Source organism: Hyaena hyaena, unplaced genomic scaffold (assembly GCF_003009895.1).
Source record: "Hyaena hyaena isolate Hyena2069 unplaced genomic scaffold, ASM300989v1 scaffold_128, whole genome shotgun sequence".
NCBI lineage: Eukaryota > Metazoa > Chordata > Mammalia > Carnivora > Hyaenidae > Hyaena > Hyaena hyaena.
The window spans coordinates 2,405,393-2,428,530 of NW_024080760.1; the positions used below are offsets into that span (position 1 = coordinate 2,405,393).

Consider the following 23,138-nt stretch of genomic DNA (forward strand, 5'->3'; position numbering starts at 1 on the left):
GGAGTGATGAACACGTGTCCTTTCATGCATTTTATAAAGCAGAATCATTTTTGACATGATATATTTTAAAAGGAAGAAACATGGAGAAGGGGTCTTCAAAAGCCCTTGTAGTAATGTTCAGCATTCTGTATGACTATTAGCAATTTCAGTTGTTCTGATTCAGTGACAGGCGTCACTGTACAAAAACAAATTTCATCAAAGCTTTTGCTCTTACAGTATACACAGCAATGCATTCCTATTATAAAAGGATACTTTTTTATACAGATGAAGCAAAACGATTTTTTACTGGCTGACACACAAAGCAGGGAGAAGTTTCCAACAATAACGGGCAGTGGAACCTGCTCCTTATGTGGCTTTTGTCTGTTTAGTGATCGAGAGCTTTGCGTTAGGGTTTCTTCGTCCTCTGTTCGAGTTCATGCTGGTGTTTAATAAGACGTTCAATTTCTGTTCCAAGTGTTTGGAGGTTTTCCTTTACCAATTAGAAAAGGGGGAAAGAAAACAGAAGTATTAAGTATCATGAGTATAAAGATCCAGAGTGAACTCTTTTTGCGTAAGTTTTGAAACCAAAAGGGTGAGGATGAGTCTTAAATGCTCGGTCGTGACGCTGACCAGGAGCACAGTAGTTTTCAGTACAGGAGTCCTGTACATTTCAGGACTGAAGGGACAGTAAATTTTGGTGCACAGAATTATTACTAGATTTAAAATATTCTTTTTTAGGAGTGCCTGGGTGGCTCAGTCAGTTGAGCATCGGATTCTTGACTTCAGCTCAGGTCAAGATCGCAGGGTCATAGGATCCAGCCCCGCATCAGGCTCCACGCTGAACTTACAGCTCGCTTAAGATTCTCTCTCTCTCCCTGTCCCTCTCCCCTGTACTCTCTAAAACAAAATGTAAATAATTAAAAAAAAAAACCCATTCTTTAAAATCCATTACTGACTATGGAGGCCCAAACAGAGCACAAAGAGAACACTCAGGTCAGGTAAGAGCTGCCAAAAGCAGAGCTAGAATGTACGCCAGACAAGACATGCCTCAATCTTAAAGCCTCGGTGATCAACCCTAACTATAATAGAGCTCAGAGGCTGTCCACCGCAAAATAAAGAAGTGTCTGTCCAATAGCGAAGCTGATGTTTTGCTCTTTCTTTTTCAATAAGAAAAATACAAAAATTTGATCTCTGTGTCAAATGGCCACCTTGTATTACAGAACTAGTCCATTCATGTACCAGCTCCTGCTATGATTACACCGTGCTTATTACTGATTGGTAAGTACATGAGAAATAGAAATACCTTCAAGGTAATATTTTTTAGTAATGTATCCTCCAAAACAGCCTGTAATTTCCTGTTGATCTCCAAAGACAGTTCCAAAGTTAATCCACTGTCAGCTGGATGGGATGTATATAAAGATGCCATGATGCCTCCTCGCCTACTTAAATGGACTTTGTTAAAATCAGATGCCTCTGAAGAAAGTGTGCCTGATTCTTCCCGTAAAATGTAACTCTGGATTATTCTGTAAAATAAAATGACACTGTCAGTTATATACTTGCAGAACTAAAAACATCAGAATTTACAGGAGCTGGCTAATCATAAGTATAAAGATGATTAGACTAAAAGAAGTAGTCTATTAGGTGAAAAGAAGTATATTAGAAAATAAAGGAACTTTTCTTATGGGTTTCTTAATCCTATTTTTGTTCAACATGGTATTTATATAATGATATATAAACTCTGCTTTCCAATTTCTTTCCTTATTACTTTGATCAAAATATTTTTGAGTAATCTCTTTATTGCTCCATTTTTAGTTAGTATTTTCTATTTTCCTGTTATTAAACTCAAAACTTTATCCTTTTTCCTTTATAAGTCATGGGCAAAATTTTCTCTCAGTCTAAAATTATTTCAAAATAAAATTTAAAAGGCATGGGTACAGACTTGCAATACATATTAAAAAAACAAAAAACAAAACCTCTTACTTAGAAGAACATGGCATTTGTAAGAGGATTCTGGCACAGCACAGGCTCTGGAGTGGGTCAGAGCTGGGCCCAGATCTCCCGCTGCTGGTCTGTCACTGTCTGAATGTGTGGTGACTCTGGAACATGTAGTAATTTGACCTGAGCACCACCAGTTAACATTTCAGTCACTGAGTTGAAAGAAATCAAGGAAATTTTGTTAAGTCACAGGCACAGAGTCTTGTACTTGGCAGGTGCCCAATAAATTACCCACTACACCCTCCCCAACAGGAAAGATCACCCACAGCCCCATATTCTCTCTTAGAGCCACAGTCATGAAAATTGAAAGTGCAGTAAAGCACTCTTTTTTTAAAAAATCCAAAGTTATTTTAGTATCTTAAAAAAGTCAACATCTGGGGCACTTGGGTGGCTCGGTTAGTTAAGCATCAACTCTTGGTTTCGGCTCCAGTCATGACCTCATGGTTTTGTGGGTTGGAGCCCTGCATTGGGCTCTGTATTGACAGTGTGGAGTCAGCTTGGGATTCTTTCTCTCTTTTCCTCTGTCTGCCCCTACCCTCCCTGCTCACGCTGTTTCTCTCTCAAAATAAATAAATAAACTTAAAAAAAAAATCAGTATCTACTGAACTGTATTATTGCCTTAAAGACCTGTGTTTTCTTTCATCTCTGTATTCCCAAAACCTAGAACGTAATAAGTGATCAAGAAAGGACTGGGAAATTAAGAATTATGTTTTGAAAGATGGGCTCTTGATATGATTACTTCTGAAAACAGTGTCTTTACCATATGAATAATGGTATTTCAAACAAAGACTGTTTTATAATAATACGTACTTTGTTTTTTTCCTAATCTCTTCTACCAGTTGTTTGATATGATCCTCCATAAATTCTATCTTTTCGTTTTTCCGAGCATGCGCTTTCTGCAGCCTTACTATCCTCTCAATCAACATGGCCTTATCTACTTCCGGAAAGTTATCCACAGCTACTGATGACCCAGTATTTTCTGGAGATCGATCTTCTGCACTGCTTCGAGCATTGAGGGATCCTGAAGACCAAAAAAAAAAAAAAAAAAAAAATACGTTCAGATACTGTGCTTAGTCTAAAGTCATCTCTAATCTCACATATTATTTCCTCTAGTGCCGTTTTCCAATATTCGCTCTAACAGAGTTGGGCACAGAACACAAGTCCTACCTGGTGTGAGCTCTGGTTTTTGGATACATGGATGCCAGAAGTACCAAAGGGCCTATTATGTCTCTCAGCAACAGGATGAGAAAGTGGCAAGAGAGAAACAAGAAACTCAGAAAAAGTCATAATAATAGCCCTGAAGTGAAACCAGGAGCCAAAGGCAGACAGACATAGAGAGAGAAGACAGAATATGCCACTGGGCTCAGCTCTGAAGCCAGTCTCCTTAAGTTCAAATTCTACTCCTCTGCTTTCTAGCTATGTGACTTCAGCCAAGTTATTTAATTCTCTGTGCCTTGGTCACTTCATCTTAAAATGGGAATATTATTATAATTTATTTCATAGGATTGTTAACCTCATTTAAATAAGTTAATATATTTGAAAGTGCTTGGCATAGTACATATAATAAATACTCAGTAAGTGTTAGCTATTATTTTTACCAACATCAGTTGAGAAAAATTTCTGATCCTTTTTATACTACAAACATAAGTGTTTTCTCAACTCCATTTTGTAGACTGAAGACAAAGAATAGACTTATTCGAGGTTGGACACTAATAAATGACAGACTTGTTTCAAAATACCTATGTGCCATTTCACACGCATGTTCCTTCTACTACAGCATCTCCCACTGCTGGAGCAGCTGATGCCTCCCCACCCCCGTGATGCACAGCTCCTGAGACGGAGTGCAGTGTAATGGCATGAAAGGGCTCTCGAGTCTGAGAGTTCTGTCACTGTGAACCTGGAGCAAGTCACAGAACATTCGTAATCTTAGTTTCCTCATATCTAAAATGTGAATTATAACACTTACCTCACATGACTATTCTGCAGAATCAATAAGGTTTAAAGTGCTTAGCATGGTTCCCGGCATTCCGAAATGACAAATACACTGATATTTTACTAATTATCATTTCCACAATGATATCAATCATAATTTTTGGCATATTTACCATGAGAAAAGCTAAAAAATTTAAAAATACACACACACATGTATATAAGATCTGATACATAATCATTTCATTAGTTTTCAGGTGTTAAAAATAATATAAAGGGAAAGAGAGAGAGAAGGGCCGTATTATACCCAATCTCTCTCTATGGATGGACACAAATCTAAATTGAAAAATGAGGGGAAAACTGTTACACAGAATAAAGCAGCAGCAGGTACAAAAGAGGCATGGAGACAATCTAGAACCCCATGGCAAACCTGAAACCCTGGATGGTGATGAGAATGTAAATATTAACTGGAAATACTACAAATTTTATGATTCAAAATGGAAAAAAAAAAGCATATCAATACTTTTTAACACACAAAAAAAGCTACTTCTTTTTACAGTCAGTCACCAGGTAACACGAGAAGCCCGAGTTGTTTACCGGATGAACTGGAGCGACTCCCCATGCTGCTGACTTCTTTGTCATAGTTTCCATTCTCAATCTGGTCTAACCTTCTTCTTGCTACAGGAAAAAGAAATGGATTACTGGTGACAATTATCATGACCATTTGTCCCCACGATCTCTGATCTTAACTGCTAAAATCACTTAAGCAAAAATGGCTTAAACAACAAGAGAAATTTGTTGAATACATACTTTAGACAGGAGGGCCATGGTAGTCATTCATATAAAATGATATGTAGAAACGTACAGGTCAAATATAGGATATACAGAAACAACACGGTGATGGTATCATTCAGGTGCAGTGCCCCAACTTTCGGGAATCCTGACGGATTTAGATAATCTCCATGATGCCAGAGATTTCCCTTCATTATAGCTTTAAAAACAAACTGAATGTATTCAGAAAAAATACCTGAATGTATTCATATTAAGTAAATGCTAAATTTCTTTGATCCTATTACTATATATCACCCTATTTTACCGTAAAGAAATGAGGAATACTAGAGATTAGAAAGTCAGAATATATATCTTATTCATCCTTGTATCTAAGCACAGACTTGCATAGACTCCAAATAATTGTATGAATTTTTAAATGAAGAGAAATTTGGGTTCTAGTCCTAGCTGTTGTGTTCAGGTAATAACCTGTCTGGGCCTCAGTTTCCTCTAAGATGAAGGGTTAGGGTTCAATGATCTCTACAAGTTGGGTGCAGGTACCTAGATGCTAAATAAAACAACATATAGCATGTACAGGGAGAAAATATAGAACTTCCATTTATACTTGTATTTCATCCGATCTTTTTTTTTTTTAATATTTTATTTATTTTTGAGAAAGAGATAGAGACAGCATGAGCAGGGGAGGGTCAGAGAGAGAGGGAGACACAGAATCCAAAGCAGACTCCAGGCCCTGAGCTAGCTGTCAGCACAGAGCCTGATGCGGGGCTCAAACCCACAAACCATGAGATCATGACCTGAGCCAAAGTCAGATGTTCAACCGACTGAGCCACCCAGGTGCCCCGCGATCTTTTAAAATTTATATTCTTAATGTAGAATAATACATGTTTAAAATTTATAAATAAATATATATACATCGGAGAACAAATGCTTAAATACTTTTTACTGATAGGAGCATGTGGTCAAAAAAAGTTTAGACACTACTTCCCTAAGGTACATTCCCAATTCTCACATTTCAGGATTGTGCAAATAAGTGTCCTTTAGCATAGAAGATGTTATAAACTATTTGTGAAACTTAAGAGGTTTAGTGATTTGCTTTATGAACATTAATACATTAAAAAGAACATACAGCTCTAATCAATGTGGTAGAGTCTGATGTAAAGTATATTGTTTCTATAAATCCTTAAGGACTAAAAGAAACAATGTGAAAGTCTAAGTGTGTGAGAATTTGGTACCTTGCTGGAGTTGTTTGATAAGATCCTTGACACTCGAGGCATGTTTACGTCTCTGAGTGACTAATTCATCTTTCAGTTCTTCAATCTGTGTGCTCAGGGCTTTAACTTCTGTTTGTCTACTGGCGAGATCCGCTTGCAGGGTCTGGACCTCCTCTTTCCGCAGTTCCTCCTCTTTCAACAATCTACTCTCCTAAATATTAAGAGAAAACAAAACACACCAGTTTTAATATCTGTTTCCATTACTGCTCATAGTTTAAAACCCTGAAAATATAAGGTCCTTGATGGCAGATTCTTCCAGAATCATTCCTTACCAGGTTCTATTTCCGGAGCTCCCCAAATTCCTCACAGAGGAATGCAGGGGGCATATTAATGCATTTTCCATTTTATACACGCAAGAGAATATGAATAACATCTCTATATATTTTGGACTAAAATCCCAAATTATTTTTATGAGTAACCTGAAGATACTTCCATAACTTAGAAATAGTAAAACATTAAAAATTTTTTTTTAATATTTATTCATTTTTAAGAGAGAGAGCACGAACTGGGAAGGGGCAGAGAGAGAGGGAGACACAGAATCTGAAGCAGGCTCCAAGCTCGGAGCTGTCAGTACAGAGTCCAACACAGGGCTTGAACCCACGAACTGAGAGATCATGACCTGAGCCAACGTCGGATGACCAGCTGACTGAGCCACCCAGGCGCCCCTATAAGTAAACAATTTTTAAACTATAAACGTATAGAAATTTGAAATAACTTTGAAAAATATATAGTAATTCTGGTTAGAAATGACAAAAACCATGGTTTTCTTATTTTCAAAAATGAAATACTTTTTCATAAGCCTTTTAGGGAGACATTTTATTATAAATTATATAAGGAAGGAAGAAGGACACTTTGAACAAGTTGGAAAGAAAAACTGATGCTTTGCACAGCATTTGAAATTGCTAGCAATGCCAATACAGGAAAAAAAAAATTTAACTCAACTACTGGTGGGTTTACGCTAGTAGGAAAATTTAATTTGTGCTTCTTGCTATGATGCTTTGAAAGTTAAATGTAAATTTGTACTTACCAAATTAGTATTTGTCTGTTTCATTTGTTCACATTGGCTTTGTAACTGACTTTCACTACAGGAAAGCTTATCCAGCTGTGACTGCAAAGCATTGGATTCAGACTGGAGCTGCGCATTCTTACTAGTGAGCTTTTCTGTAAACAGCAGTAGCTCAGATTCTCTTTTCCGACTGCCTTCGATGTCTTTTTGTAGGTCATTAATCAAAGAATTTAGACTTTCCACTTCTTCCTTCAAATTTTCAATTTCTTGTTTACCTCTAAGAAACAGAGTTTATATTTAGGGGGAAAAACTATTAAAAGACATTAAATTAATGGTTTGGGAGTTTCCATCATATACAATGTTTTATAAAGGTACTTTTATGCATTCATCCAAATTATCCGGATTTTGACGACTACCTCATTCGTGCTAGCAACTGAGAGCTGGAAGTGTACGCGAGCAAGCTCAACACCGGCCGGCTTTCAAAGAGCTTTCAGTTACGTAAGGAAATTGTCCATGTGATAAAACATTTCTGATGAGAGCGCGGAGTGGGATGCCTGCTTAAGTGATGTTTAAACTAATACTTAAAGTAGGGTGAGCAAACTTTTCCTGTAAAACGCCCAGACAGTGCGCAGTTTAAGCTTCTAGGGCACATGGCCCTGTGGCGACTGTCCTTCCTGGGGACTGTGCTGCGAACGCAGCCACAGACAACTCATAAAGGAACAAGAGCTGCTGTGTTCCAAAAAATAAATAAATAAATAAAACAAAACTTTTTACAAAAAATGGCAGTGGACTGGATTCAGTTCTTGGGCCAGAATTTGCTAATTCCTGACTTAAAGAAAAAGTAGAAGTGACTGGGACATCAAAATCCGTCCCTGGCAGAAGAAACAGTATGTTCTAAATCTGGGGAGGGAACAAGAGAGTGACTTTCTTGTTGGTTTGACACTGATGAGGACACGGACAGCATTCTGTCCCCAGCATTTAACACAGCGCTCGCACCCAGAACACAATCAACAGTTGTACACAATTACGGCTGAAACCCAAGAGTGAAAAAAGAGAAAGCACAGAGGGAGAAGAAGGTCACTAATGCCCTTCCAAGCCATGCTACGGCATCTGAACTCACAGGGCAGTCCCTGAGCCAAAGGAAAGCACTGAAAGGTTGTGAGATTTCCATTTTTAAAAGGTTATGTTAACCACAGCGTAGGCAATGGATTAAAAGGGAAGAAAAAAACCCACCAACCCCCAAAAAAGGCAGTTTAGAAGTTGTGGCAGTTTTCAAGATGAAACGGCAATGGTAGTAGCAGTGGTGGGAATATAAAAAATACACAGACTTGAAAGATACTCATTAATACTCTGTTACTGGTTCGATATGTGAGGAGAAGGAGAGAAGAGCCAAGCAGGGTCCCCCTAGGTTCCTGGGCTGGAAAGTCCTGTGGGTGCTACACTCACCACTCACCTCAGGAACATGAGAGGAGTATTTTTACGGACGGGATAGATGAATCAGTTTGGGACATGTTACAGTTTGAAGCATCTCTACTACTTGTGTGTCTGGAGCTGAGCACAAAGGGCTGAAGATAATATCTGAAGGTCCTGCAGTATACTATGGGAACAGTAAGGATCACTCGGGGGTATAAAAAAATAGTAACAAAAGAGTTTTACAACAAAGAGAAGGCTGCCAAGGAGATGAGAAAAGGAGTGGCCACAAAGTGGGGAAGAACACCAGGAAAGCAAGATCTGAAATGAAGCCAAAGAACTGAGCATGTCAAGAAGGATAATGGGCTTAATGGGCTTCATACTGAAAATTCAGGGCATGGAGGTGGCTTAGTCAGTTAACTGTCAACACTTGATTTGGGCTCGTCATGATCTCACGGTCTGTGAAATCAAGCCCCGTGTTGGGCTCTGTGCTGGGTGTGGTGGCTGCTTGAGATTTCTTTCTCACTCTCTCTCGGTACCTCCTCCACTCATACTCTCCCTCTCTCTTTCAAGATAAATAAGTAAAATTTTTAAAAATACAGAAAATTTAAGCAAGGCTTCATCTGAGAAGTGTCTGCTGGATTTGAGGAGGCATTAGCAGTTTTTTAATGGGATGTTAGGGTAGAAGCTAGAACAAAGTAGAGAAAAACAGAACAAAGGAAGTAAGGGCATGGAGGAGGAGTTTAGATGATTCTACAAGGATTTTGGTTGTGAAGGACAGGAAAAAGGCAGAAGGGAGTCATAGGAGTTTTAATGTTTTTAATATATAATATTTAAATGCAGAAAGACAAAAATTAAGTAGAGACAGGTAAGAAATAAAGGATAAGAGAAGGCAGAAGAGCACGGGATACACAGAAGTAGAGAGAAAAATTCAGTTCAGAGGGGAACAGGAACACTTCTTGCATAATCACAAAAGGAAAGGAAAGAAGAAAGGTTGCAAATGCAGGCAACTTCACAGGGCAGATAGTAAGAGGTTGCAAGCACTTGTTACCTGGAGCTCCCATTTCTTTGTGAAGTACGTAAGAGGTAACTGCCTGCTAAGAGCAAATAGCAAGAGGAGGGAGGACAGAAGTATGAACAAAAGCAGGAACAGAAGCTTCCAGGTGGGTTAGGCTGTGACTAAGGACATCATTAACATTTCCAGTTGACGTTGCCAACTAATCATGGATTTATCACAGCATCAACCCTTATGATGGTGAGGATTTTTAGCAACACTCAGCAGCAGATATTGGTAAGGAATGAAAAAGAAGGTATTTGGATTCAGGCTGAATCCATGCTCTGCCAGGTCATGTCACGAGTAGAGTCTAGCTAAATTAAATGGTTTTACAAGAAGCCAAGGAATAAGGTCAGCTCCTGACTCTGCGCGACATACACCCAAAGATACAGATAAAGATATACATCTACCTCTTAGAAGAAAAACTTATAAATTATGTAAATAACATAATTTGAAGTTAAAGAATGGATAAAGAAACTTAAGCCATTCTGTCTTATAAATTGCTACTTCCAATATCTAGGGTATATAAGCTTTGATTTTTAAAAGTCATAAAAGGAACTTCAAAGGTAATCCAAAAAAGTTCAAATGAAGACAGGAATTTAAAACTTTTTAGCTGGTAAAATTGTAAAATTATTCTTGTTTAATGCATTAATGGCATTTAATGACACAATCTTGAGATTAAAATTAAAAGCCTATTGATTAGCATAAACACAAGTTGCTCAGTTTATACCTTTGATGCTGTTCCTGTATCTGATCCACAATTTTCACTTTGTCCAATAAATTCTGAATTTCAGCTTTTTGGCGATTAATAATTTCCTTATATTTTGATAACTCATCTTCTGTTCTTAATCGCTCATCTTCTAGACATTTCACCTATCAATAATCATAACCAAGTTAGACAACAAATAATATTTTCTCGCTTCCTAAGTACTTCGAATAGTGATTACATAGTAATAATCTATGCTAAATTCTAGAGCAATATTAATTAATGTGAAGAAAACATAATGGGATGTTAACAGTCCGGAGATTCAGTCTCAGATTTCTTCTGATTTAGTCTCATGAGTTTTAGCCTGTCACATTGTTTTTGCTGAATCTCCATTTCCTCACCTGAAAACAGCATACCTTCCCTACTTACCTTGAAAAACTGGCACAGAGAACAAATAGAAGGGCACATGAAAGGCACTTTGAAAATTATTAAGTGATGGCAAACTCTGGGTCGTTACTTAAAAGCCTATTTCTAAATAAATAAATGATATACAGTGATATTTCACATCCGTATTAAAAGGGCTACTATTCTTCTAATAAGGACTAGACTAGACTGCTAGAAGTTAACACTGTCAGGACTATACAGGAGAAATATAAAGTCTATTATTTTTTTGTCACTCACAGTTCTAAAGTCCAACTATCTTTCCAATTAATCTGCTGATAAGACTGCCTCACATTAGAGGCCCAAAGAGAAGATATAGAAACAGCAAATGTGCTGTAAAACAGGAATGTTTGGCAAATACTTCAAAGGGACTAAAGTGGAAGACATTTTCTTCAACAAAAGTCAACTTCGTTGCTAGGAAATCGACATTCTACTCCTCTGAGTTCTTTCATTTTGAAACATTTCTATATAAATATCCTTTCTCCAACACTTAAAAAATCAGAATGAGTCTCAAATTGGATACATTGACCCTTCCTCGGAAGTGACTAAAGATTTAATTACCTTTGTTCTCAGGGTTCGTAGTTCATCCATGCCCTCCTTAAATGTCCTCTTCAGATCTTCCAGTTCTTTTATTTTGGCATGATGCATCTGTTAAATAAAAGTTTAAAAGAAACCACAAATCATTATGTACTAATAAACAAGATATAAAATTTATTGCGTGTTCCTTCGAAAAGGCCCTCGAAAGAGACAACAGTACTTATTATTCCTCTCCTTCTGTATTTATTGCACAATCTAGGGTATGAAAAGAGCAAAGCCACTCACCTCTAGCTGGTCAGATTTTTCTTGCATCTGTTTTTCAAGCTCTCCTTTTGTGACTCTAAGCTTGGCATCCAGCTCATTTGATTTAATCTCTTCTGACTCCTAATGGAAAGGAAATGTAAAAAGGAGACTTAAATTTTTAAGGTTTTATATGATGGAACGTGAAGGCTTTTGCCATTGTTTACTGACTGTGAAAGGCATACCTTGCGTATCTAAAAGGCACTGCATTGAAAGGTTTTTTTTTTTTTTTTGAAAGGTTTTTAATATGTCAATTCTCCATGAGCAAGAATACCACTTAAGATAGGTAACATAATACAGAGTAGGTTTTAGGTTATACATTTCCTGTACTCTTCATTCTTCTGACATTTTCTAGTCTTTATTTAGTTAAAAACTTCCCTTTTTAAGGTCTCTATTTAAGCTGCAAGTACTTTAACACAGGAAATAGCCTGTAATTTATTTAACTGCCCTACCAAATCCATTCCACACTTCAAATATTACAGATACAAAACATTAGTGAACTGAGTCCTGATATCTGGTGCAATTTTCTTACTAATCTATTTGAAAAGCTAAGCATACCTGATACGTTTTTATCATATCCTGACAATTTTTCCGTATCTGATCTGCTTCTTCCTTTGCTTGAGTTAACTTTGTGGTTGTTTCTTTGAGTTTATCTTTGGTTTCCTGCAGTGACAAAAAGACAGTATGAGACAAGAAAAAGTCAGTATTGGTCTCTGCCTTGGTTCTTGACACAAAGCTCCTAAATCCCTTGTAAAATCCTAAGTGATAAGAACACTAGGAACATTTCTTGTTGCAATAGTTGTGGGGGGGGGGCGGGGGGGGGAATGGAGCTCAATGCAGGGCTTGAAGTCACGACCCTGAAAGTAAGAGCTGAGCTGAGATCAAGAGTCGGATGCTTAACTGACTGAGCCACCCAGGCGCTCCATTGCAATATTGCTTTTGAAAGCCTCTGTTCTTGACTCAGAGCTCTTGAAATCCCTGTAACTTCCTGAGTGACAGGAGTCTTTTGTTCTAATGAGGTAACTCCAGGTGGGCTCCTGAGTGAGAGCTGGTCACCAAAAAGACCAAGTCACAATTAGAAGCCGGAAATTTTTAGCTCCCAAAGAAAGCCTGAAGATGGAGTTGATGATCCGATGCCTACATAATGAAGACTCCATAAAAATCGCAGAGTATAGGTCTGGAGAGCTTCCACCCGGCAAGTGCAAGCACTCTGAGAGGGTGATGAGCCCCAGCTCCATGGGGATGGAAGCTCCTGCACTTGGGACCCGCCCAGACTCCACCCTACACATCTCTTCAGCTGGTTGTTCATCTGTGTCCTTTATCATACCCTTTACTAATGTAGTGAACGTGTGTGTCTGTTCTTTAAGCAAATTTTCAAACCCAAGAAGGGGGTCGCTGGAACTTCTGATGTATAGCTGGCTGGTCATAAGCACGGGTGGTAACTTCTGAAGTGTGTATGTGCCAGGGCGTGTAAGCCTGAGCCCTTAATCTGTGGGATCGCATGCTGTCTCCAGGGAGAGGTGTCTGAGTTGAATTAAACTGTAGGACCCCTGGGTGGTATCACAGAGGATTATTTGTAATGGGGGAAAACCTGCACACATCTGGTGACCGGAAGTGTCAGAGGTAAAGTGTTTTGTGTAAAAGTAAAGGAGAGTCACAGGGAAGGAACACACAGTAGGGAGAACTGGGGTCTTCCCTACACTGGAGAAGGAAAACCACTGTGCTTCACAGACAGTGACAAGGTTGAGCACTGTAATGTGATGAATGGTAAGAACAAGAGTAGAGGAAGCTCTTGGCTCTGCCACTGAGGGGTCGGATACTATTCTAGAAATAACACTTCATGCTTTTGACAAAAAATAAAGTGGCCTATGCAGTGAACTGATAGCCATTAAATAAAGTTAAATTTGATAAGAGTTTTAAGTAAATCACTAAGGGTAACTAACACGATACGGCCAAGAAGAACAAAGTGTTAAACAGCTCTTTGCACACACACATAAGACAGTTTGTTTTACAGCCATGGTATCTATTCAAAACCGTCTTACACATCCATGCTGCGATTTGGTTTCTATTCCTAACTGCTCTCCTCAAAGAGCAAATCTGAAGTTTGTACGAACTACTCTCATCAAATCCAATTACTTTCTCTCATTTTTAATCCTTGACTTACTGCTCCAGTTTCTGACCCCTTCTGACTCTTTGGATTTCCTTCCTCTGTTTCTACTATAAGACAATGTCCTGTTTTTCCCTCTCTGCTGTGGCCTTCTCTGTATCCTCACCTGGCTTCCTGCGGCAATTTTCCAGATAGAGCCCTGCTCTGCAGCTCATTTTCCAAAGTTCTGCTTCAAGGCATCCATCCAGTCCCATGGTCTGGGCTACCGTGGATTTGAGAGGAGGGTTTAGGTATGACCTCCTGGTAGAGGTTAGTCAGAATGGGGGTAGATGCTCCTATTCTGCCTTCCCATAGACAGAATCCAGGGCATCATAGCTTATAGCAATTTATACACCATACTGTAGCTTATATGTTTCCCCCTTTGAGGTCACAGCTTCTAGACAACCCCTGGCTTAGTACTTGCTACATATTAATTGTTCTAGTACTATGTGCTGAATCAACGACGGAATCACTAATACAAACCTTCTGCTCTAGGTAGGCTGGTCTTGCTAAACATTAAATACTCATCTCCCATTTTTCCTCTTTTCTTGTTGTTACTCCATTTAGAACATCTTTCTCATCTTTTGAACCATCTATCTTCACACACCACTTCTTTCATGTCATTTTTTATTATATCTAGCATACAATTAAGTACTTAGCTAGATACTTCCAGTTGCTGGTCTTTTAATAAAAACTTGGTCTGTATTAAAACTCAGTATTACTTCTAAAATACGGAGACTTTTTCAAATATTGGTTTTTTTAAATATTAGAGTATGAGCTTGAAGAGAGGAGGGGAAGGGGAGTGGAGAGAAGGGAGAGAATGAAATCTTCCAAATATTTTTTCCTACTTCTAGATTGTCAATAACTGAAACAGCTAGACACACAGTAGGTGCTCCATTCACTCAAAAAATAGCAATTGGGAGATTCCTAGAATGCTAAACAATTATTAAATAAACAACTGAATAAAATTAGTTTTGGTTAAGGTACTATGTTTCATTGATGCAGCCACTCATTCTGTATTCACTGCTGTGGAAGGCACTGTTCTAAGCTTTGGTGAAATATTACTGGCAGATAGATGGGTAAAATCTCTACTCTCATAAAGCTGGTATTCTAATGATGATCCTAAATAATACATAAAATACAGAAGTAAAAATCTGTTCTATTAGATAGTGACAAGTGCTAAGGAGTAAAAATAAAGGGCACAAGCAAGTCTGAGGGAAGGCACGAATGTTTAGAGAATCAGGGAATGTGCCATTGAGAGGTGACAGGTGGGTGAAGACCTGAAAGTAAGCGAGAAGATTCACTAAAGGACTGGATATGGTGACTGAGAATTCATGGAAAAACCCAAGGTTTTTGGCCTGGGCAAGTAAATGAACGAATTGCCATCAATTGAGAAGGGGAAGCAATGGAGGGCAGGCACAGTAGCCACTGAATTTTAGACCTGTTCAGTTGAAGATACCTCTGAGTCATCCAAGATGTCAGATGCCAAACAGCCGCTTGACTATATGAATCTAGAATTCTGTGTACAAGTTATAAATCTAGGAGTCACTAGCATAGTTTTCTATGCTATGTTTTCATATATGCTTTTAAAGTTTCATGATTTTCAAGTTCACTAGTCTTGTCTTCTATAGTATCTAATCTTATTAATTCTGTCCACTGTATTTTTCATCTCAGACATTACATCAATTTGGCCTTTTACATATCTCCTTTTAACATACTCACACTTTTACCTATCTTCTTGAATATATGGAGTATATTTTTATAATAGCTGTTTTATAATAGATGTTTTAACATCTTGCCTACTTCCTGCATCTATGTCATTTCTGGCTGTGTTTCTACCAATTGATTTTTCTTTTCTTCTCATTATAGGCTATATTTTCCTGCTTCTTTGCAGGTCTGGTAATTTTTTATTAGATACCAGACATTGTGAATTTTAAGCTTTTAGGTCTTAGAGATTTCTGAACTCACTTAAATATTTTGGCTTTTTTTCCTGAGACATGGTTATTTGAAACAATTTGATTTGTGGCTTTCTTTCAAAGCTTTGTAAGATGGGTCCAGGACAGACTTTGATCTTGAGCTACTTAGTCCCCACTGCTAAAGCAACACCCTTCTGAGGACCACCGGAAGCCCTGTATGTTAAGAGGGCTTTCTCTTGTTTGGGGGAAATATAAACAGCTCCTACTAGGCCTGTGTGAGCCATAAGAATTGTCACCCCTACTCCTTTCTGATAGTTCTTTCTCCACTTCTTTCTCACACACATACCTTGATTAGTAGTGACCTGAATGAAGAAATGAAGGGAATGCAGCACAGATCTCCAAATCTTTCACTTCTCCAATACGCTACCCTGTTTCCCATACTTCAAACTTTGTCTCCTCAATTCATGGAGACTGCTGGGATCTGTCTGGGGTTTTCTTTGCTGCAACCTGAAAATTCTTCATCTTGTCTGATTCCCTCCTCTCAGGGATCACTGTCCTGTGCTGCCTTTGTTATCCCAAGCCTAAAAACCTTCATTTCATATATTTTCTTTTCTTAAGTTTTTTAAGGTGGGAGGCTAAACTGGACCCTGTTACTCCATAATGCAACAAACTATAGTTATAGAAGAGTTACAGAACTGAACATATAGTTCTACTATGTGAGATAATAGTAAAGCTAATTAAAAGTAAGCAGAGCTTCTAATTAGTGGGGCTTATAAGTAAACCATTTAAGAATCAGGCTACCAGTGACAACATGATAACTTTCAGAGAAGAGCACAGATAGTAAGTAGCAGAGTCTTGTTGAGGGAATAAGTGATAAAATATACAACCCCTAGTTGCATATTAGGTCTGCAGTATATTATAGTCACTTACATCCTACTGCTTTAGATGCTGTCTTAATATCCAAGACTCCACTCCTCAAGATTTCTCTGAAGCAAAGTTGTCTAGCAAGCACCCAGCAGAGTCCAACCATGGTCTAATGCCACATCTTTTGCTGGCCATATCTATGCACCAGTGAGATTATTTTATCCTGGGATCAAGTAGGTAAATAGGTAGCAGCCAGGTAGGTGAACAAATATATGAGGGACACTGTGGGGAAAGTCCTTCACTACACTAAATATAAAAGGCTTTTGTTTTTAGATGTTAGGTGTTACAAACACATTTCATTTTCATTTCCTAGGGAGTTTAAGGAATAAATAAAATTATTTCTACTGTTTGATCCAATTGAAAATTCTACTGATGAAGGAGCTCTTCAATCCACCTAAGACTTAATTTCTGGTAAAATGCTCTGGAGGCCTAATCAGAAATTAATGATCACAATGAATCCAGTAACATCCAGAACTTCAATATTAATACCTAGGACTGGGTGGGCAGGAACTAGAAACGGGAAGCGATGCCTGGAGAAATACTTCCAAGGGTCCTGGCTCTTGTTCACACTTTAAAAGGTGGCCTATACTGTCTAGTCATTAAATCTTGCATCCTTTGATCCAGAGACTCCACCTCACATCTACTAGGTAAACACATAAAACAGATAACCAGGATCCCATCTCAGACACTCTCTCAAAGCAACTGCTGTGTCCTCCATGGTTCGTTTCTACAGCATTCGTATTATTTAATACAGTGCTGTGCACAGAGGAAGGAGCAGTTAAATACTTGCTGGTTAATAAATGCCTTAAAAAATTTGGTTAATTCCTAATTTCCATATACTAATGTCAATATGCTGGTTATTTTCATTTGCTAGAAATCCACACCATGTAACCTCATTATGTCAGCCTTAAACCATTTCTCTAACCTACTTACAAAGTATCTGGTTTCATCCGATTTCAAAGCTACCATTAAATATTTATTATTACCCATTTTTTAATACATATGGTCCTAGAAGACCAAATGTTAGCCTTTCACTCTCCAATGCTAGTATTGTATAGGTTTCAGATCCCATCCCTTAGGGCTATAGATAACGAGGAGAAAACTGCCGCAGATATTAGGTATGACCCAGTATTATATTCAGATCTTGAAGCAACTCAGATAGTTTAGAAATCATTACCATGATGTAGGATTTGGAATTTTAATTCTTCATTCTGTAACTGAAAGTAAAGGAAAACTGTAAATGATTTATAGCCCTGCCTGTGTGAACTGCAAGGATTTTTGCCCCTACTCCTTTCTGGCAATTCCTTCTCTGCCTGTGTAGCTCCCCAGCACTCAGGTGCAGATCAGCACTTAGCTCAGACCTTGAGGACAGCTGCCATTCTCTACTCTTTCACCACTGTCAACACTTCTCCCGTCAGTTTTCTCTGATATTATATGCAAATATCCAAAGGTTATTAACAGTTCTACGTAGAATTATTTGGTGAGATAACCTATGATTATGGTTTTAAACAATACCATTTATCTTATTTTTGAAAACTTGGCAATTGTTATAAATAACATTGCTCTTCTATTTAAATCATGTTTAAAAGTTGTTCTTTTACTTCACATTCTATCATCTTCAGATTTTTATTAACTCTTACACCAATTCAGCTAGTGCTTGAAATTATGGCATCAGGTACCAGCCTTTATGATTGCTTTTCATATTAATTTTTAAAAAAAATTAAACTCATTAGGCATACCAATTATATTCATAATAAACAGATATGGAAACATTCTTAAAATCTTTATTATACTCTTATTAAAATAAAAATTTACACTTATTTTAATTTAAAAAAATTTGAATGTTTATTTTTGACAGAGCATGCATGCACATGTGAATGGGGGATGGGCAGAGAGAGACAGAGACACAGAATCAGAGGCAGGCTCCAGGCTCCGAGCTGTCAGCACAGAGCCTGACTCAGGGCTCGAACTCATGAACCGCAAGATCATGACCTGAGCCAAAGTCTGACGCTTAACCAACTAAACCACCCAGGTGCCCCTATTTATTTTATTTCTGAGAGAGTGGGAGTGCACAAGGGTGTGCACAAGTTGGGGAAGAGTCGGAGGAGAGGGAGAGAGAACACATCAAGCGGGCTCCACACTTGGTGACACATGCAGGGCTCAGTCCCACAACTCTGGGATCATGACCTGAGCTGAAATCAAGAGTCAGACACTCAACCGACTTGAGTGTCGGTGTCTCACCCAGGCACCACATAAATAAGAATTTCTATTTCCTAATCATAATAATCTTAGCATCACTGACATTCTTTTAAATTTCCAGAGTTTACCTTTAGTTTTTATAACCTACATACTCTCCTCTTTCCCCTAAAATTTTACAATGTTTAATATTAAATATAGATATCAAAAAATATTTGAAGAACAAATTTTGGATTTCTAAAGAATGAATGATAAAGTTTAATATTTTTTAAATTTATGATAAAATTTAATATGTAAGTCATGCAAGGAAATTTCTTTTCACAATCACCAAATACTCAGGCCCTACCTATGCCACAGAAGTCACTAAATTAAGCTTTATGCCTCATTAACTATTACTGCATTTGCTCTTAAAACAGTTTTTAATAATTTTTCCACTGCATTATAGTACTTACCTTGTGTGAATCCATTTCTGCTTTTAATTTGTTTTGTGCCCATTTTACTTTAATGATGTGAGAGTTGATATCTTCTTTTAATTTGTCAATTTCTCTGGTGAGTCTAGTAGTTTCACTTTCCTAAAAAATATCACTGGGTCATATTTTCACTTAAACAATCAACCAATTCTTTGTGTATCTTTTATACCTCCTCAAAATAATCACTGCAATTAATACTCTATTTCAGGGGCTAGCGTATTATGACCTACAAGCTGCAAACCTAATTCAAAGTTCAAATGATTAAGAGAGTAGCAAAATCCTAAATTAAATTAATAGACATAAGATGATTAAGATTTACAGTTTAACCAACTAGATATGTTGCAAGTACAAGTACACCTTAATGATTCTTCCCAACTGGCTGGCATTAAGATAAAATACAAATTAAATTTTTCCAGAATTCCCAAGAACAATAACATTTCTGAACTAAAAGTTAATTTATAAAAAAATAACATTCATCATCAAGAAATGATAATCCACTAGAAATAAGACCATGAGGCTGCGAGTTAAAAGCAAGGACTCTGAAAAGCTCAATAATTAAATCTTTTTGGGCAGCATCTAAGAAGAACATGTTTTTCTACAAGAAAAATAAATATTTTATTCTATGATAAATGATGTTACATTGAGATTCAAATTATATACTTCTGGCTGAAAAACTGTTTACATCTTGATCCTACTAGGTACATATTTTACCAAAATAAAATGTTTTAGAACAGAAACTCTCATCTCTTCACATATAGATATTAAAAGAAGACTTTAAAAAATATCTACGAAGAAAATGTTATTCAATAAGTGTCAATCTCATTTTTTCTCAGGAAAGACTTTTTGCAGACAAGTATTAAGATATTAAAGGCACTAAAGTATTCATGTTCTTCGAAGGTAAACTAATAAAAACCACTTTATGTTTAATACTGACTTAACCACGTTAAGTTATGATTATTTGATTAGATAAGGAAAAGCAAAAAGAATACATTTCAACTAAGGTACGACAGCACAAGTGATACCTTTGTCTCATACAGCTGGTGCAAACGCCCTTTCTCCTGAGAAAGCTGCTTAATTTTGTTAGTGTTTTTCTCAGATTCTTTATTTGCATCTCTGAGTTTTCTTTCAAGTATCTCTTTTTCCTTGCGAAGGTCTAAAGATTCCTTCTCACCTCTTACGTACTTCATTACCATTGCCTCTTTCTCCTGGCGTGCCTCTTCACATTTTTTGTTGGCCTTTGAAAAAATATCCAGCATTAATAAAACTTTTTTTTTCCCCAAAACAAAATCAGAATCAGTCAAAATATATAATACTTGGGGAAACTAAGTGACTCAGGGGGTGAAGCATCCAACTTTGGCTCGGGTCCTGATCTCAGTTCGTGAGTTCGAGCCCTGCATCTGACTCTGCCCTGACAGCAGATCAGGTCCTCTGTCTCCCTTGCTCTCTGGCCCCCCGCCGCTTATGCTCTTTCTGTCTCTCTCAAAAGAAATAAATAAACTTTAAAATAACAAAATTTAATAACAAAAAATAATATTAATAAATAATATTTTTCTGTAATATTATCAATGAATTTTTTGGGATTTTTGGCACAACATTCCTAGGCCTGTGTCATGAAACTTTTAAATGAAAGGAAAAATTCAAAATTATGGAAAATGATACAGCCAAGAAATTACTATCACTACTGTTTGCTTTTACTCTTTCCTACTCCTTTCACTTTGGCTGACATAGTTACTGTCTCCTGTTTACTCCTCCAGATGCACTCTTCCACTCTTTGCTCTCTCACCCTGTGCTTTGCGAAGATGACGATCACGGGCTGAATCAACACTTCCCTCGGCCTCACACTTCCAGTCAGATTTGGTCAACAGGAGGCATTAGGCAGATCAGAATTACAGGCAAAGCATGAGATCTGACTCCTCCAGAGGCACCACGGGTTGGCAGAAGGCCAAGGCCTATGTCAGTGTCCACACCGTACAACTAGGCCTCTGAGTTGCATTACCTGCTCCCTCTCCGTATTCCTTTAGCCAAAGACTGACAATGGCTCCTCTAGCACGCCAGGACCCCGCATTTTTCCTTTGGGCCTCCTAAACCTTGTTCATACGTTTTATAGAGTCCTTTCATTAAATCCTCAAATCAGCAGTTTCTATTTTCTGCCAGGGTCCTGACTATATGGCTGACAAGTCCTAAAATCTAAAAATCTTAGCTCCCTTGCAAAAAGTTAGGCAACCATAGGCTAATTAATGATCATTTGCTTTCCTGTATATGAAAAACTTTCTAAAGTGTTTCACTTAATAAAAAATACCTCTGTGGATTAAGTGTGATATCTATACACTCTCAAACTTCTCTATTAATATAAGCTGGTACTCCATATTCTGAAGTTTCATACAATGAAAACTACAGATAGTCCTTCATTTGAGTAAATTTATACTCATAGTTTGCAAATATGATGGAACACATAATTTATATTATAAAAGATGAAATCTTCAATTTTAGGGATTTGCATTGGCATCTAGTGGTAAATGCCAACGGATACTACAGCTGAATTGAAGAAGGTATAGTGTTAAGAGAATGTAGGTAACCCATGCTCGGAAGCAAAGTAACTGGCAAAGAACATTTCATGAAGTTCTGCTCTAGCTGAGAAGCACATCTGGAAGACACTAAGAATACTCTACAAATAAATACTTTTTAAAACTGTCCAATTGGGGTTTCCCCCTCCCACTGAAACAGCCTGCTAATTTTCAAGAAAAATTAAGGGCAACACTGGAATAGGGATGCCAGAGATCGCCGAGGAGTCCAAAATGTAACAGGACAAGGACTGAGAAAACTGTGCTGGGACTGGGTTAAAAGAATTATCTGTGTTTTTAGATAACTGAGTAACTGTTCTTAGGAAAAGCAATTGGTGGTACTATTAACTTAAAAAGAAGTTTAGTTTCTTAAGTTGATATTCAGATAATGTATTAGCTTTTGGAAACACAAAGAACAAGTTGTGGCTTCCGTCCTACAAGAGCTCACTATCTAGGTGTGAGTAACATATAAACGAAATGTTTACATATTTTATAAACAAACACATAAATGCCTAATGGTATAAAATAGCAAATTTTTTGAGGGTATCAAGACATTTGTAGGGTTTAAATTTGGCATGTTGGTTGGACTGGGGCATTGGACTGGGGGGAAGTAGTTATGAAACAGTTTTAACTACAGATTAAATCTTTAAAGGAAGAAGGGCTTCTCTTATCATGCTAATGAGTTAAGATTTTATCTTGCGGGCGATGGGAAGCCAAAGGATTTATAAATCAAACCTTTCATTAAATAAATGTTTTAGTAAGATAACTGGTGGCAGTGGTAGCTTCACTGAAATTCAGAGATGAGAAGCATAAAAACTAGAAAAAAGACAATTAACATAGATAAAGTAAAATATTCTGAGGTTCTTGATTACAGGAGGGATGTCCTGTCAGTCATCCATGGATCAGCTACAAAGGAATAACGTGGGGAACTAAGTGTACACATTTCTAGGTCTCAACCCAGATGATGGCAGCACCTACTTCCCAGAACTGTTGGGATTATTAAACTAGATCACACAGTAACTGCTGTTTAAGCTTCTGTAGAAAGTCAGTCCATTTATGGTACACATAAAGGAAGAGGAGCCAAGGAGTCTTTGGACTTGACCAGTTTAAGATATTTATCACTGACCTGGATGAACATATAGAAAGCATGAATAAGATAATCAATGGGATTCAGTAGCCAGTTAAAATTAAGATAAAATGTAAGACGTTCTGCGTCTCAAAATATGGTAGATAAATCATCCCCATCTAAAACACCAAAAATTTAAATGAAATACAACAAATATCCTTTTAATAAACAGTTGAGCTCACAAGAAAGTATGAGAAACCCTCAGGGCCCAAGACACTAAGAGGAAACAGGAATCCAGAATGGTATGCGAGGCCTGAACTCTTTATTGCCCTGTTGATATTTCCCAATCCAGGAATGAAGGTATAAAGGGAACATGCTGTAAGTCCCTGAGAAATTTATATTGTAAGTCTACCCTCTTGAAAGTTTGAAGTTCAAATTCATT

At 37.5% G+C, this 23,138-nt stretch overlaps 1 protein-coding gene across 2 annotated transcripts in view; it reads right to left on the reverse strand.

Annotated features, from left to right (window-relative positions):
- Positions 1–232: 232 nt before the first annotated feature.
- Positions 233–23,138, reverse strand: part of CCDC186 (coiled-coil domain containing 186) — a 46,381-nt gene continuing 23,475 nt past the window's right edge. Inside the window, exons 5-16 of one of the 2 annotated variants that reach the window (XM_039237615.1) lie at positions 20,092–20,304; positions 19,052–19,171; positions 11,976–12,080; positions 11,403–11,501; positions 11,142–11,228; positions 10,164–10,306; positions 6,991–7,246; positions 5,925–6,114; positions 4,501–4,581; positions 2,785–2,995; positions 1,283–1,502; positions 233–469 (exon numbers count right to left, since the gene is read on the reverse strand). In XM_039237615.1, the coding sequence (XP_039093546.1) occupies positions 386–469; positions 1,283–1,502; positions 2,785–2,995; positions 4,501–4,581; positions 5,925–6,114; positions 6,991–7,246; positions 10,164–10,306; positions 11,142–11,228; positions 11,403–11,501; positions 11,976–12,080; positions 19,052–19,171; positions 20,092–20,304 (1,809 nt within the window). In that variant the 3' untranslated portion in view covers positions 233–385. The remainder of the gene's footprint in view (positions 470–1,282; positions 1,503–2,784; positions 2,996–4,500; positions 4,582–5,924; positions 6,115–6,990; positions 7,247–10,163; positions 10,307–11,141; positions 11,229–11,402; positions 11,502–11,975; positions 12,081–19,051; positions 19,172–20,091; positions 20,305–23,138) is intronic. The other variant, XM_039237616.1, reaches the window with a different exon arrangement.